This window comes from Theropithecus gelada, chromosome 11 (genome assembly GCF_003255815.1).
Source record: "Theropithecus gelada isolate Dixy chromosome 11, Tgel_1.0, whole genome shotgun sequence".
Classification (NCBI taxonomy): Eukaryota; Metazoa; Chordata; class Mammalia; order Primates; family Cercopithecidae; genus Theropithecus; species Theropithecus gelada.
The window spans coordinates 121037529-121053937 of NC_037679.1; the positions used below are offsets into that span (position 1 = coordinate 121037529).

At 39.8% G+C, this 16409-nt stretch overlaps 1 protein-coding gene across 4 annotated transcripts; it reads left to right on the forward strand.

Moving 5' to 3' along the window:
* The first annotated feature begins 6503 nt into the window (after positions 1 to 6503).
* Positions 6504 to 15007, forward strand: MED21 (mediator complex subunit 21). Of its 4 annotated transcripts, XM_025402794.1 has the most exons (5): positions 6514 to 6604; positions 10686 to 10800; positions 11615 to 11715; positions 12556 to 12700; positions 14482 to 15007. In XM_025402794.1, the coding sequence occupies exons 1-5, from the start codon at positions 6563 to 6565 to the stop codon at positions 14556 to 14558; spliced, it is 480 nt and encodes a 159-aa protein (XP_025258579.1). In that variant the 5' UTR covers positions 6514 to 6562; the 3' UTR covers positions 14559 to 15007. The 4 variants fall into 4 exon arrangements, with proteins under 4 accessions (XP_025258581.1, XP_025258579.1, XP_025258580.1 ...); XM_025402796.1 differs by lacking the exon at positions 14482 to 15007 and having other exon boundaries at positions 6504 to 6604; positions 12556 to 14037; XM_025402795.1 differs by lacking the exon at positions 14482 to 15007 and having other exon boundaries at positions 11600 to 11715; positions 12556 to 14037.
* The last annotated feature ends 1402 nt before the right edge of the window (positions 15008 to 16409 follow it).

Sequence of the window (16409 nt, forward strand, 5' to 3'; positions counted from 1 at the left end):
CAGCAAAGGAAACAACCATAAAGGAAAATATTGGTAGACTTGGCTACATAAATACTTTTTACATAAATATTTAAATTTTATTAAACACATAAGCAATATGAAAAGGCAAGTTGATGACCAAAAAATAAAAATTAGCTAAGGACACGAATAGGGAATTTCACCCCCCCAAAAAAAGAAATACAAATTACCAGTAAATACATGAAAAAAGTTCAATCTCACTAGTAAACAAGCAAATCAAATTAAGAAATTAATATGTAAATATTTTTAAAGTATAAGAACATCCAGTATGGATAAAAGAGCTGAGAAGGAGGCATTCTTAGTAGGTAGGGATAGTGGGAATATACACTTTAATAAAGTAATCTGCATCAAAAATGTTTAAAAATCTTATTTTTGTAGATTTGGTATAATCCACTTTTAGATTTAAGTATGTAATTAAATACACATATAAAAATTAGTATAAGCTGGGGGAAGTGGTACATGCCTGTAGTCCCAGATACTCAGGAGGCTGAGGCAGGAGGATTGCTTCAGCCCAGGAGTTCAAGGGGGCAGTGCTCTATGATTGCACCTGTGACTAGCCACTGCCCTCCGGCCTGGGCAACATAGTGAGACTCCATCTCTTAAAAAAAATTTAGTGTACAAAACTATTCATGAAGGTATTATTTAGAGTATCTAAAACAACCTAAATGCCCAACAATTAGGAATTAAATAACCTATGATACAGCTTTATAATAGGATCCTGTGCAGCCCTTCATTTATATTCTGATTGAAGTCTTTATGGAAAGGCAATTGATGATGCAATAAGTATATATAGTATGTGGTTTTTCTTTTTTTTTCTAACATACATCTTTTATTGACTCAGAGGAATGGATACACTTTTGTTGTTTGTTTGTATTTTTTTTTTTTTTTTTTGAAATGGAGTCTTGTTCTGTCGCCCAGGCTGGAGTGCAGTGAAGCAATCTTGGCTCACTGCAACGTCTATCTCCTGGGTTCAAGCAATTCTCTTGCCTCTGCCTCCCAAGTAGCTGGGATTAGAGGCACACACCACCATGCCCAGCTCATTTTTTTAGTAGAGATGGGGTTTCACCATGTTGGCCAGGCTGGTCTCGAACTCCTGACCTTGTGATCTGCCTGCCTTGGCCTCCCAAAGTGCTGGGATTACAAGCCACCACACCTGGCCTGTAATTTTTTTTAAAAGACAAGATCTCACTATGTTACCCAGGCTGGCCTCAAACTCCCAGATGTAAGAATTAAAGAAAGAGAAAAAAACAGGAAAGGTGACTTAGAAGTCAAGGATGGGTTTATTGTAGAGAAAACAAACCTGAGAGGGGCTTCTGGCCAGTTAGGTTAGAGGCACACTCTCTTACGGACTAAGATTTTTTAAGGATTTAGGGTGGGAGTGTTTATCAGAGGCTTAGACTGCTTCTGTGTCTGTTGTGCTTATCTGGGAGGGAGAGTTGTGTGTCTGTTCCCATACATCTTTTTGCAGCTGCAGGCATATCCCTGAGTCTGCTTTTACCTTCCCTATCTTAGTGCATCTGAAGGGAATGGAATGTACTTATTAAGGCCCACTGTTTTACTGGGGTCCATTGTATGAGGGTGAAGTTTGGCAGTTACCCAAGAGACTTTCCCCTCACCTCCCTTTGTACCTGAGCTGTCTTATCTGTGTTTTACTGTCTCCTCTTTCTGGCTGCTTATAGTTAGAAGAGAAGTGATTTCCTTGAAATGCATGAGGCTAGAAAGGGAGCTGGAACTTAAAGTGGCGGTGTTTGTCCAAGATGATGGTGCTCCTGCTCTGTCACCAGACTCAAGCAATCCTGCCACCTCAGCCTCCAGACTAACTGGGACAGCAGGCTCATAACCACTGTGCCTGCCTTGTTTTCTTTGTAGTATGCATTCCTGGTTATGTGCATAGAAAAAAAGGTTGAAAAATACATGCCAAAATGTTTAAAATAGTTATCTTTAGGTGGTTAAGAATGATTTTCTTTGCACATTTCTGTGTAAAAATTCTACATTAAAGTGTATCATTTTTGGATAAGAAATTATGATTTTGTAAAAGATACATATAATTTTAAAGGTTTTCTTGTAAAAGCATTCAAGATATAAGTACATCTTCCTGAGTATGACACATAAATGCTTTTTGTGATGCAACTCCTGTTCATTTCCCCAGGTTCTTGCTGCAACTAAAATCAGACCTCTACATGCGGGTCACGTTGAATTAATTTCAATTTCCTGAACTGAGCCTATTCTCTCTCCTCCATACCTTTGCATTGCAGTTCCCCAGGCCTGCAGTTGCCTGTGCATGCATGACAGCTGATCACAGGTGTGTCAGCAATCAGAACAGGGCCTCATTACCTTGGCTTCTAAGTACGGTATTGTGACAGCTTGGGAGGATGATTGGCTGGGGTTCCATGCTCATGTCAGAGTTCCATTGGAGAGCTGAGAAGCAAACAAGCTTAGCAACTTTGCAGATGAGTTCATTTTTCCTATGTATTGAAAGGAAATGCAGAAACTGAAAAGATTCCCAAATCCAAGATACACATTACTAGAGCCTTAAAGTCTGTTTAGGCCAGACTCAGTGGCTCATGCCTGTAATCCCAGTACTTTAGCAGGCCGAGACAGGAGGATCTATGGAGTCCAGGAGTTCAAGACCAGCCTGGACGACATAGTGAGATCCCCATTCTTACAAAAAAAAAAAAAAAACAAAACACACAGAAAAAAAAATTAGCTGGGCGTGGTGGGCACATCTGTAGTCCTAGATACTCAAGCGGCCGAGGCAGGAGAATTGTTTGAGCCTAGGAGTTTGAGTTTGCAGCAAGTCATGATCATGCCACTGTACTCCAGCCTGGGTGACAGAGCAAGACTCTGTATCTAATAAAACAAAAGTCTGTTAAAATTTAGAAAAGGAAGGAAGGGCAGGAGGGGGAGAAGGAGGAAGGGAAAAAACTTACCCTAGATTTTTAAATAAAACCTAAGATACCTTAAATGGAGCTGGGAGCGGGGATCCAGGGAAAAGGCAGGATTGAACCTCTGTGAAATTTGCCTGTTCATTCTTTCCCACTCTAATCTCACCTTCATCCTGCATTTTTTAATTCGTGTGCTCTTTTGTGGGTAGTGATTTACATTATTTGACTGTTCATTAAGTTAAATTCAATAAATGCTTATTTAGTAGCTATTATATGGAAATTATTATGCTAGGGAACTCATTCATTTCGTTGATAAATATGTGCCAGGCTAAATGTTAGGTGCTAGGTACTGGAAATATGGAAACAGGATATGTTTTCTGCCTGCAAGTAGCCCGTGGACTGGTGGGTGAATTATCGTGAGGTACAAATAATTATACCTTAGTGTGCTAAGTGCAATAACAGAAGTGTAAGGAACAATTGTGTTAAAGATTGGGAGCATTTAACTTACTTTCAGAATTCAGGAAAGGCTTTTATAAAGATATGTTTAAAATAAGATTTTGTTCACTAGTATAGTGGTGAGTAAAAAAATAATAATAGGCCAGGCACAGTGGCTCACGCCTGTAATCCTAGCACTTCGGGAGGCCAAGGCGGGTCGGTCACCTCAGGTAGGAGTTCAAGACCAGCTTGGCCAACATAGCGAAACCCCGTCTCTACTACAAATACAAAAAACTTACCCAGGTGTGGTGGTGGGCGCCTGTAATCCCAGCTACTCTGGAGGCTGAGGTAGAAGAATCACTAGAACCCTGGGGGCAGAGGTTGCAGTGAGCCGAGATCCCACCACTGCATTCCAGCCTGGGTGACAGAGTGAGATTCTGTCTCAAATAAGTAAATAAATAATAAAATAAGGTTTTAGGACTGTGTGGACAATCACCAAGGGAGCAAAGTGGAGATGTGGATGGAAGTGTGGGCATTTCATACATGGAAGAAAGAATTATAGGTGTTTTTATATGGTGTGCATTTTTGTAAAACAGCAGAACATGTTTAGGGAATTTCAAAGAGTGTGGTGTAGAAAAATGCTTATTTATAGTTATTCATCCCGGCACAAGGAACATTTTAGATGTTTAATAAATTGCAGCTGTATTAAAGGTATTTAAAAATTGTTAAAGGTGTTTTTCTGAAAAAATAGTTGCTACAGTCATAAAAACCAAAGCACTTATAAGATTGACTATTGAGTGGCTCACTGCTGAAGCTGGTGAAGGTTATGTGAGGGTTCACTATATTCTCTACTCTTCTATATCTTTGAAACCTTTAATAATATAAAGTTTCAAAGAAAGTATTCACCAAAATTGTGTGTTTAAACTATGAGATCTGTAATACTGGGTTCCTGCTCCTAAAACCATATAATCCAGTTGGCGATGCCAGAGAAGCAAATGAAAAAGCATATGAGAAAGTGTCCAAATCATGAAAGGAAGAAAGGAGAGGTCCCTATGGACTCTTGCAATTCATAAAATTTATATGAGAAGTGTAAAACTTAAAAAGGTAGGGTAAGGATTAAATAGTAGGAAAGAAATTGCTGTGGGAAAGGTAAAGAATGAGGAAACAGCTAGACTAGTGGTTCTCAATTGGGGGCAATTTTGCCTCCCAGGGACATTTGGGACTATCTGGAGATACTTTATGTTGTCATAAATGGATTGAGGGAATGCTGCTGGCATCTCAGGGGTAGAGAACAGGGATGCTTCTAAACACCCTACAATGCACAGGTCAGCATCCCACAACAAAGAATAATCTAGCCTAAAAAGTCAAGAGTGCGGCCATTGAGAAATCCTGAGCTAGATGCACAGACTATATTTGGCAGGTGGGTTATTCCTGAAGTCTACGGCTTCAAGAGCTTCATAAACCCCTTTTCAAATGTAGGCTAAGTTGAGAGTCTGGTCTGGGGAAAGGGTCCACAGCTTTTATCTGATTCTTAAAAAGATCCGTGGCCAAAAGAGGCTGAAGAACCAGGAAAACCAAGGGGTCAGGGCCCTTGGCTGAAACAGAGGATTATTTCACTCAGAAAATTATCAAGAGGTGAGGCTGGGTCTGTTTGCTGGAGCCAGATTATAGTAAATCTTGACAGAGATAGTTGGACATCAACCTGAGGTCTCTGTGGAGGCACGGAAGACCTACTAGGAAGATAGTGGCAGGACAAAAACTGTGTCACAATATGAGTTGTCTTGAAGTGACTTCTCTACTTCAAGTGCCCAAGTTCCCCCTTCAATCACGCTGCAAAACTTAGTATTCTTACGGAGTGGACTAAACTGTATTCAATCAGTCACCAATCCGTATTAATTTTTTTTCTCAAAAATATATTTTAGTCTTTTTTTCCTCTCTTATCAGGGTCAACACCCTATTCTAGGCCCAGCTCACCTTAATCTTGGACAACTGCAAAACCTTCCTCTTGGTGAGTCCTTGGCTTATTCATCTTTGCACACTGAGCACTGGATATACTTCCTGGCATGTGGCAGGCATTCAGTAAGGTACACGCTCAAGTGAAGGTGGGAGGAGAAGGTTGTAGATTCCCCCCAAGTTACAGTTAGAACAAATTATAGAGTGATTTCTCATTAGTCCCATTATAGGGAACATGCCTCATTCACGTTCTTAACGAGGCCCCAGTAAGTCTGTAGACTGTTTGGGGATGAGGGTGGGGCATGGGTGTGAAGCAGAAGTGGTGCTTCCCAGCAAGGGTTGGGATAAATCCAGCAAAGCCGCAGGAAGGTAATCACGGATAATCAGCCTGAGAAAGAGGATATGAGAGTTTGTTTGATGTCTCCAAACCTGTTATTTGCCGACTCCAAACTCATTTATTACCAGACTATCCTCAGGCTAAATTTCCTTAAATACCAAGTTTCTATTATCACTCTTCACACTTAAGCTCTCAATAAGTCCCAACTCTAAATCTAAATTGTGCAGCTGATTTTTCTTGGCCGGGCGCGGTGGCTCATGCCTGTAATCACAGCACTTTGGGAGGCCAAGGAGGGCGGATCACGAGGTCAGGAGACGGAGACCATCCTGGCTAACATGGTGAAAACCCGTCTCTACTACAAAAAAAAAAAAAATTTAGCCGGGCGTGGTGGCGGGCGCCTATAATCCCAGCTACTCGGGAGGCTGAGGCAGGACAATGGCGTGAACCCGGGAGGCGGAGCTGGCAGTGAGCCAAGATCACGCCACTGCACTCCAGCCTAGGCGACAGAGCCAGACTCCGTCTCAAAAATAAATAAATAAAAATAAATAAATAAATAAATATATCTACTCTTCAATGTAGTCAATAAGTAAACACATGAGAGGATAGGAGAAATCACTAAAAAAAAAAAAATCCCCGCTGAATCCAACAATCTCTGAAGCCTTTAACACCTAACAACCTCAAAGAGAGTATTTCAGCCCCTCAAAGCGATGGACCCCAGACCACTCCCCAGTTACTCAAAAGATCCATCCTCTCCTGAGGTGTAGCCCGCTCTAAGGCCGCCTCGGCAGTACCACCCACTCCTGACGGGGCGGGGAGTTCTCTCCGACCCCACCCCTTCCAAGAAGGCAGCGCTGGGATTGGCCATGACGCGTACCAGAGCTGCCCAGTCGCGGAAGAGCAGCTGTTTTAGGCGTCTGTTTGCTGCAGGAGGAACATGGCGGATCGGCTCACACAGCTTCAAGACGCTGTGAATTCGGTGAGGAATTTCATTCGATTAGCCTCTGTCTTTCTCTTTCCTGAGGTAAAGCAAGGGAGAAAAGGGGCCCAAGAGGCAAAACTTGGAAGTGGAAAGCGGACTGAGAAACAGGGCTTCGGCATAAAGCGCTCTCTCGGGAGGCGCCACCGCGAACTCGGAGGTGTGAGGCCGGCTGCCGGGCGGTGCTTGAAGGTGCGGGAGGGAGCAGCCTCTTTCGCTTGAGGAGACCGGGAAGATTGCTCTTGTCCGGGTGAGGCCGCCAAGACTTGTCGGCTGCGCGGTCCTGTCGTATTCCCTGAGGACAGTTTTATTTTCTTGGCAGCGGTGCTTACGGGATCTCTTTTGGGGGTTGGGAGGAGAAGCAGGAGCTCTTTTCTTTCCTCATCAATTTGAATCCACCAAGGGAGATCTCGTGCTGTGGATGACTGGGTTTTTGTAATGAAATGCCAGCCGAGAGTATTCCTTCACCAGCGCTTTCAGGTTGGTGCGGAGCGATGCTGAGGTGAGAGATTTTCTTTCATCTTCGCTCCTTCCTGCGGGCCCAGAGCCTCCTTCCATCTCTTGTCTCTTGGCCACCCCTCAGAATGCATCAGTTTGGGGACATCTTTATGATAGGAAATCTTCTGATTCTCGTATGTCTTTCCGTTTATTTGAGTCTTTCTTTTTTCTTTTCTTTTTTTTTTTTTTTTTACTTTGGAAACTGTGTCTTTCGCCCAGGCTGGAGTACAGTGGTGCCATCTCGGCTCACTGCACCCTCCGCCTCCCGGGTTCAGGCGATTCTCCTGCCTCCGCCAAACAAGTAGCTGGGATTACAGGCGCCCTCCACCACGCCCGGCTGATTTTTCTATTTTTAGTAGAGACGGGGTTTCACCATGTTGCCCAGGCTGGTCTCGAACTCCCGGCCTCAAGCGATTCTCCCGCCTCGGCCTGCCGGAGTGCTGGGATTACAGGTGTGAGCCACCGTGCCCGGCTTACAAGTCTTTTTTAACGTCTCCCCCAAATTCTACGCTCTATTAAAGGCCAAGTCTTGTAAGTAGCTCCCCAGCTTTGTTCCTTCTGGTTATTTTTCCTCCAAGCTATGCCTGGGTGGAAAGCAGAAGCAAAGCCAGAGGATGCGCATACAGTCATGGGCCCTTAATGAAGAGGTTATGTTCTGAGAAATGCATGGTTTCGGCGATAACTTTTTTTTTTAATAAGTAGAAGTACAATGTAAAATAACGATAAAACAGTAAATACATAAACCAGTAACAAAGTCATTTAGTATCATTATCAAGTATCATGGACTGTACTTAATTGTATGTGCTAGACTTTCATACACTGGCAGTGCCGTAGGTTGCTTTACAGCAGCGTCACCACAAGCACAGACCGCTATGATGTCACTAGGCAGTGAGAATTTTTCAGCGTTGTTATAACCATAGGGGACCGACTTAATATATGCATCCCGTTGACCAAGACGTCAGTGGGTATTCTCTTGCTGCAATGGGTATACTTATTACCATTACCAGTTACATAGTTTTCTGTTAAATAGTTTTCCATTGATAGTTATGTTTCTCATTGTCTGATTGTGATTTAACGTCCTAGATAAGGGGCTAGAGAGAAAACATGCTGAGAGGAAAACCTAAGTACCTGGTTTCTTTGCCAGTTTTTTTTCCTCACTGTAAGCTAATAACTTGGCATTTTTCTTAATACATCAGGCTTTGTACACTTGAAGAGTGTGAATCTACTTGTGATAAACTGATCTACCCTGGGTGAATAACACTAGTTTTTAAGGCTGAGAAGACCAGCTTCTAAACGTTGAATTCACCAAGATAAATTCTGCCCTGCAGGGACTTGCCTGAGCTGCCAGTCAGCCTTCCTCAGGGAACTACTCCTTTGAGATTTTACAAAATCAAATTGTAATGATGCTGCTGGATAGAAATCTTATTTTAGGGAAACTTTTGCATATTCATACATGTCTTGTAACTAGAAGGATAGTAAGGACAGAGTGAATATGGCCTTAACTCCAGGTTAGGCATGCTGATAATTGGATTTTGGAGAAAAGCCTTTAGGATAACTAGTATGAGTGCCTACTGTGTATAAGCACTATCATGTTTGCAAAGAGATACTCCTTAAGGAGGTTAAAAAAATGTCATATACTCAGGAGACATTTAAGTGATGGAAAAACAGTATGTGGTTAGGGAGTTATAATGAATTGAGTATTTTCAGCTTTAGGTTCTGAAGTAAATTGGAATATGGAGTGATGTGAACCAAAATAGAGGGAATCTTCTTAGCATTTATCCTAATCAGATTTGTATAACTTTTAACATTTGTTCTACCCTCTGAAAACCATGAGTGCAGAAGCTATGTCGCATTCACTATGTCTCTATAGTGTTTAAATGTAGTACTTGTCATAGTTATTTTCCATAAAGTTTTGTTGACTAAATGGATCTTAAAAGTTTTTTGTTTTTTTTTTTTTTTGAGACGGAGTCTCTCTGTGTCGCCCAGGCTGGAGTGCAGTGGCCGGATCTCAGCTCACTGCAAGCTCTGCCTCCCAAGTTTAGGCCATTCGCCTGCCTCAGCCATTCTCCTGCCTCAACCTCCCCAGTAGCTGGGGCTACAGACGCCCGCCACCTCGCCCGGCTAGTTTTTTGTATTTTTTAGTAGAGACGGGATTTCACCGTGTTAGCCAGGATGGTCTCGATCTCCTGACCTCGTGATCCGCCCGTCTGGGCCTCCCAAAGTGCTGGGATTACAGGCTTGAGCCACCGCGCCTGGCCTAAAAGTTTTTGAAGGATGGAACAGATAGACACTGTGTTGAATGTTTTGTGTGTTTCCTCTTCCTCACAACAATGCTGTAATAGGAGAATGTATCCAATTTAAAAATGAAAAATGCTACCTGGGTTAATAGAGCTGGGATCTAGGTTTGTATAGCGTCTGAGCACTTATTGCTCCATTACTATTACTAAAACCTGGGCAAAGCCATTTAGTCATAAGTGACTTTATGACTAGTTAGGTAAATATGAAGGAGTAGTGGAAAACAAGTCAGTAGAGTTGACTTAGATTATTGAAAGCTTCAAAACAGCCTGAGTTGGAGATTTACCTTGAAGACAGTGGTGGAGTAAGCTCAAATGTTTTTATCAGGGTAAAATAAATAACCTGGTGAACTGGCAAACAACAAGAAGGCTATTGTAATAATTCTGGTGTGAGATAATTGGTTGAACTAAGCAACAATAATGATAGAAGGAAAAGAGGAAGATTTGTAGTATTAGCAGAATTTGAAGATCAAAGGAAAGCAAGAATCTGAAGTTAGACTGGTTGACTAGGAGACTTTCAATACAAATTAAATATTAAACAGAGGAAACAGTTGCCTTTGAGTTCTGTCATTGAAACAATGGCAGAGAAACCCAAAGGAAATGCTTATTAGAAATAGGAGGTTTGAGAGGTCAAGACTAGGTGAGAGAAATTGGTGGGGAGGATAGGTGTATTTAATTTGGAGATGGTAAGGAATTGATATTCTCCATCTTTAAAAGTACTTACGGAGTACTTTTAGAGTACAAGAGTTTAAAAATTGAGTCTTGAACAGATACATTTCTGATTACTCAAGGTGCTTTTCTGAGCAGCCTTTTCCCCACTATTTTTTTTACACTTATAACTACTCCAGTCTCAGAAAAGGAATCATATACTTTGTGCATGAGTAATAAATTTTTATTAAACGTGATGCCATACTTAGATATTTACAAGTCAAATTTGCTCTTTTCCATCACTGTCCGCAAAAAGTCTTTACTTGTGGCTTACAATAAGTATTGGCCAGTGTTCTCTTATCATTTTACTATCACAAGAAAAGAAAGATTGTTTTGTATTTCAACTGTTCCAACTAGATTTATATCAAATTTAACTTCACCTAGATTGATACCAAACTTAGTTTCTTTGCAGAATTAAAACATGTAATCAACTGGCTTATTTTATCAACAATTACTCCTTTCTGTTTTATTCCCTTGCTCAGAGATTATCATTACAGAAACTTATTGTTGTTGCTGTTACCAATAAAGTCCTTAAAACTGATAAGTCCTTTCTAACCTCGATGTGTTTTCTTTGGCCTAAGCTTGCAGATCAGTTTTGTAATGCCATTGGAGTATTGCAGCAATGTGGTCCTCCTGCCTCTTTCAGTAATATTCAGACAGCAATTAACAAAGACCAGCCTGCTAACCCTACAGAAGGTAAACAGATTTTCTTAGCTTCTCTTATTTTGACTCTCACATTTTTTGTTATCCTTTAAAATTAGATTTCTTGAGAAATTCAGCTTATTTTGTTTCTAAAAATATTGTTACTTGAGGATATTGCAAGTTTTGTTTGTTGTAAAAAACTTAGTCAATTCACCTAACATCTCATAATTCTGGTTCATGTCAGATAATAGATTGTTACTCCTTTAGAGGAGAATTTGTATTAATTTAGCTAAGTGAGGGACCTTAACAAGGAAGGCATCCCATTTATAAATTTCTTTATTCAAGTGACCACTATATTGTCATGATAAATGAAATGACATACATTATGCTTAATTCCCAATTTGAGCTAAATGTATAACAGGATTGGTGTATATTTAATCATTAGACTCATTAGAATCTTTTTTTTGAGACGGAGTTTCGCTTTGTCACCCAGGCTGGAGCGCAGTGATGCAGTCTTGGCTCACTGCAACTTTTTCCTCCCAGGTTCAAGGGATTCTCCTGCCTCAGCCTCCTGAGTAGCTGGGATTACAGGCACATGCCACCATGCCTGGCTAATTTTTGTATTTTTAGTAGAGATGGGATTTCACCATGTTGGTCAGGCTGGTCTCAAACTCCTGACCTTGTGATCCACCCACCTTGGCCTCCCAAAGTCCCGGGATTACAGGTGTGAGCCACTATGCCTGGCCGAATCATTAGAATCTTAGGACAGAAAAAGCTATATGAAGTTTCTGGTTTCATGAACTTAAAATTTGTTTCTGAAAACTTGAGATTTTCTAATATCCTAATCTAGCAGTATCTTTATCTCTAGAGTATGCCCAGCTTTTTGCAGCACTGATTGCCCGAACAGCAAAAGACATTGATGTTTTGATAGATTCCTTACCCAGTGAAGAATCTACAGCTGCTTTACAGGTAAGCCTCTATTCCTTTGAGAATTTTACCAGTAATAGAGAATTTTGAATTAAAGGAGGTAGATTTAATACCTTTTGTCTGTGTCCATTTGTGCTGCTATAACAACATACTTGAGACAGTAATTTATAAAGAACAAAAATTAATTTTCTCACAGTTCTGGAGTCTGGGAAGTCTAAGATCAAGGCATTTATTACTCATTGTGCATGAGTAATGAATTTTTATTAAACATGGTACCATGTTTAGGACCATGTTGAGGACCTTCTTCCTGTTTCCTCACATGGCTGAAGGCAGAAGGGCAGAAGAGCAAGAGCTCCCTCTTCAACCTCAAGCCATATTTTAAGGGTACTAATTCCATCTATGAGAGCTCTGCCTTCATGACTTAATATCCTCTTAAAGGCCCCTCCCCCTCTTAGTACCATCACATTGGGGATTAGATTTTAATGTATGAATTTTGGAGGGGACACATTCAAATCGTAGTACCTTTTGTGATAATATTCAATTTTCCCTGATAAGAAAACCTCTTATTTTCCTCAATTTTGTCTCTTTTCCTAGTGAAGAATGAGAGGAGGGTGGCATTCTAGATGTGGAGTAGAATAATGGTGTCCAAACGTAGTGTGGAAGGGAGTTACTTACAGATATCTAGAGATCTCTAATTGAAAAGTCATTCTTTTTAATAATTCACATGGGGAAAATTCTTAAAAGTTATCTGATTTTTAGAATTTTTTTACTGAAAAATATATCACAATGATTGCAAAGTCATCCAGATTTAAAAATAAGTACATCTGCGACAGCTTCTCTCCTTCTAAACTCTAAAGATTTTAAAATTTGTGTTTTACAAAGGCTGCTAGCTTATATAAGCTAGAAGAAGAAAACCATGAAGCTGCTACATGTCTGGAGGATGTTGTTTATCGAGGAGACATGCTTCTGGAAAAGATACAAAGCGCACTTGCTGATATTGCACAGTCACAACTGAAGACAAGAAGTGGTAGCCATAGCCAGTCTCTTCCAGATTCATAGCACCAGTGGATACTATGTGGCTGAGAAAAGAACTATTTGAGTGCCATTAATAATTCTGCATCAGACTTAGATACAAGCCTTATCAACAATTACAGAAACATTAAACACTATGACACGTTACCTTTTTAGCTATTTTTAATAGTCTTCTATTTTCACTCTTGATAAATAAGCTTATAAAATCATGACTGAACCAGCTTTAAACCATCATACTCATTTTTTAACTGAGTGAAATTATTACGGCAGGTAATGCATTAATGAACATAATATAAGGAAACATATGTAAAATTCTATTATGACTTAATTTATGTCTTTATTTTGTTGTATTGGCCAGTACTTTTGCAAATCAAAACATCTCTCAAGCCAGAGGAGAAGACAGTAAGAACAGACATAAGGAACATTTTAGTTTAGGCTAGTGTCCTGCCTCTTAGAAGTGGCATTGTGTAAATCTGAGCTTTGAACAAGAAAGTTTTGGAAATTGTATTGCTCTTAAGAAATAGAGTTAGTGTGGCTGGATAAGAAAGTCACATTTATGCAAATGTTTCTTCTTCCAGAACCTCATACCTGTTCTAGTTCATCTCCATGTTTATTTTACCAAGAAATTTCTCTGTCAAGAGAATTTCCTTGCTGTTGTGAAAAAATTTTTCTACAGCCTGAACTATTTTTCCTATTTCTTTTCACCTTGCTGTTTTTCATCCTTCTCCTTAATTTGCTTGTCATCACAATGAAGTATGTTTTTTGAATCAATTCTTTCTCATTCTCTTCATTTATCTGAAGGTTCTGTCTTTTACCCTTATTAACCTCTCAACTTTTATTGCTGTATTCTAGTCAGACCAGAACATAACTTCCACTACATCAGTTACTTGGCACCATTTCACCTCAGTTTATTATTGCCAAATAATACTTTGTGTCAGCATTTTCAACTATGGTTACTCATCCAACCCTTGGATCTCTTTGAGTCTACTGATTATCTCCACTGGAAAGGTGGAATTGAAATGTGGTCCACATTTTAACTGGCCATCTCCTGGGGCTGTATTTTTCAGAATATCCTGAGCTACATTTGCTGCAATCTGTTGCTATTCAGAGTTTAAGTTTCAGGAGAAAAAAAAAAACAATAGAACACTCTGCCTGTTATTTTTGTGGTAATCAAACTTGTCCGCAGTTCTTGAAAAGTACTATGTTTCAAATTTCAGGAATACCAGCATTAGCTGTAAAAGTTGCAGCAATTTATTGGCTAGTCATAGAAATTTTTTGAACTTTTAACTATGTGTATTTTCATTGATGTTTATTAAAAACACTTTGCTATCACAGACATTTGGCATAAATCTGTACTCTTCATTATAGTTTTGGGGGGAGAGAAGATTTGATCAGAAAACTTTTTCAAAGTACCTAAGTGTTATAAAGGAGTCAAAAAGGTACAAATAAAAAGAAAAGGTCAAGATATTTTTCAAATGAAGGAGAACTAACAGGATTTATCACTAGTAAACCTGCTCTAAAAGAATTGTCAAGGGAAGTTTTTTTCTAAAAACAATTCTAAAAAAAAAGCTGCTAAAAAGATTTCCCTTCTTTCTAGAAGGGAAATTATAGCAGAAGGAAACTTAGAATGGCGGGAATAAAGAAGGCACAATGTGTAGGGTAAATATAAAAGACTTCTCTTGAGGTTTTAAAAATTACATTTGTTAATTGAAAGAAAAAAATTAACATTGTTTTGTGTGATTCTCTGTAGAGCATATACAGGTTTGTTTTTTTAAGTTGAAGTCTCTGTCACCCAAGCTGAAGTGCAGTGCTGTGATCATGACTCACTGCAGCTTCAACCTAGGTTCAGGTGATTCACCCACTTCAGCCTCTTCAGTAACTGGGACTACAGGCATGTACTGCCATGTCCACCTAATTTTTTTCTTTCTTTTTTTTTTTTTTTTTTTTAAGAGATGGGGTCTCACTCTGTTGCCCAGGCTAATGTCAAACTCCTGACCTCAAGATATTGATACTATACAGTAGACTATAAGAAATTAAGTATTTGTATCATCCCTAGAGCAACACAGATTTTTCCCTAAAAACCTACACAGATTATTTTCAAAAGCATCAGTACATTAAGGTGGAATACTAAAAAAGATTCAGGTAACCCAGGAACAAGAAACAGAATAAAACAATAGTAAACCTAAATTTTATTTTATTTCATTAATACAGCAATAATTAAATGTCAATGATCTAAGCTGATTTAAATCTAAAAACTGGATAAGAAGCTGTGGCTTGTAATTAAAGATAGAAATTTATTCACGACCTACAGTTTGCTTTTTTCATATGTAAATTAATAAAAGTGTAATATCCTGCTTCTCTATTTCAGTTCTAGGCACCACTGTCAGTTAACCCTAAAGATTTTTGTGGGTGAAACCATTTTGATTACCATTTTGCTCTGCTGCCGGATATGGTAACCAAACTCTTTGTTTCTGTGTGTTAAATCTTTCCGCTTGTGCTTTAACTACATCCTAACTCCCATCATCTCCATTGAATTTAAGGAGCCAATTTCTTTTTTTGAGATGGAGTTTCACTCTTGTTGCCCAGGCTGGAGTGCAATGGTACAATCTTGGCTTCCCGCAACCTCCGCTTCCCGGGTTCAAGCATTTCTCCTGCCTCAGCCTCCCGAATAGCTGGGATTATAGGCATGCACCACCACGCCTGGCTAATTTTGTATTTTTAGTAGAGACGAGGTTTCTCCATATTTATCAGGCTGGTCTCTCACTCCCGACCTCAGGTGATCCACCCACCTCGGCCTCCCAAAGTGCTGGGATTACAGCCATGAGCCACTGCCCCTGGCCAGAAGCCAGTTTCAATGGGTGTATCCTTTATCACTCCTGACCTGTGATAATAGCCATTAGAGCTTTTCAACAATAGTACCCCCTGCCAATGATTTTTTTTTTAAGCCTTAATGAAGAGAGTGTCCTCTGGGTCCTTCCAGAGAAGATAGGATGTAAGTGAGTAAGTTATGTGTAATTTCATCCGTTGATACCATTCCTTGATACCATTCCCTGTATACCAAGGAAGGATATTCTGGCATTTCAGTTTGATTTAATATAAGTAAATCCTGTGTCTAGGCATTAGTTAACAAACCAAGTGACTACAAGTGATAAGTAACTTTTACCATAGACTGTCAATTACCTTGGCAATGGAAACATTATTGCCTTTTGATCCAGTCAGATCAGAGAACAAATTCCAGATTTCCATCCCTAAGATTCTGTGTCTCCGCTACCACTTCTGGTAGCAAAACTTGTCAATATGAGGTAGACTTAATGCAATGTAGCCATGAGAAATAATGCTCCTACAAACATTACAGGAATAAGGAATTTGATCAAGGAATTAGCATTTACACAAAATACGGGAAGAGTTAGGGAAGTGAAAGAATGAAAGAAGGAGAATAAAAAAAAATTCACTAACCACATCACTCTAAAGCCATTATTGCTAACAAGGTTATTGTAGTGCCAGTTAAGTCCAGGTCACCCAAGACATACCCCTTGGCCCCACTTGGAAAACTGTGTGATACGACTATTGGATTAGGGGGTTCTCAAAGCCAAAATGGATTTATCAGCAATGACCTTACTGCCTGGTACCCAGCTTCGAGAGGACCAAAAACGATGTTTGTGTCTTGCATTCCCAGGTCCCTCTTTCTTCATTTACCCATATCT

Bases quoted from the DNA above. Each gene is read 5' to 3' on its own strand.
- MED21 (XM_025402794.1), top strand. From the start codon at position 6,563: ATGGCGGATCGGCTCACACAGCTTCAAGACGCTGTGAATTCG. The intron at 10,801-11,614 runs GTAAACAGATTT...CTTTATCTCTAG, and splicing joins GCCTGCTAACCCTACAGAAG to AGTATGCCCAGCTTTTTGCA. The intron at 12,701-14,481 runs GTAGCCATAGCC...TGTTTTTTTAAG, and splicing joins ACAACTGAAGACAAGAAGTG to TTGAAGTCTCTGTCACCCAA.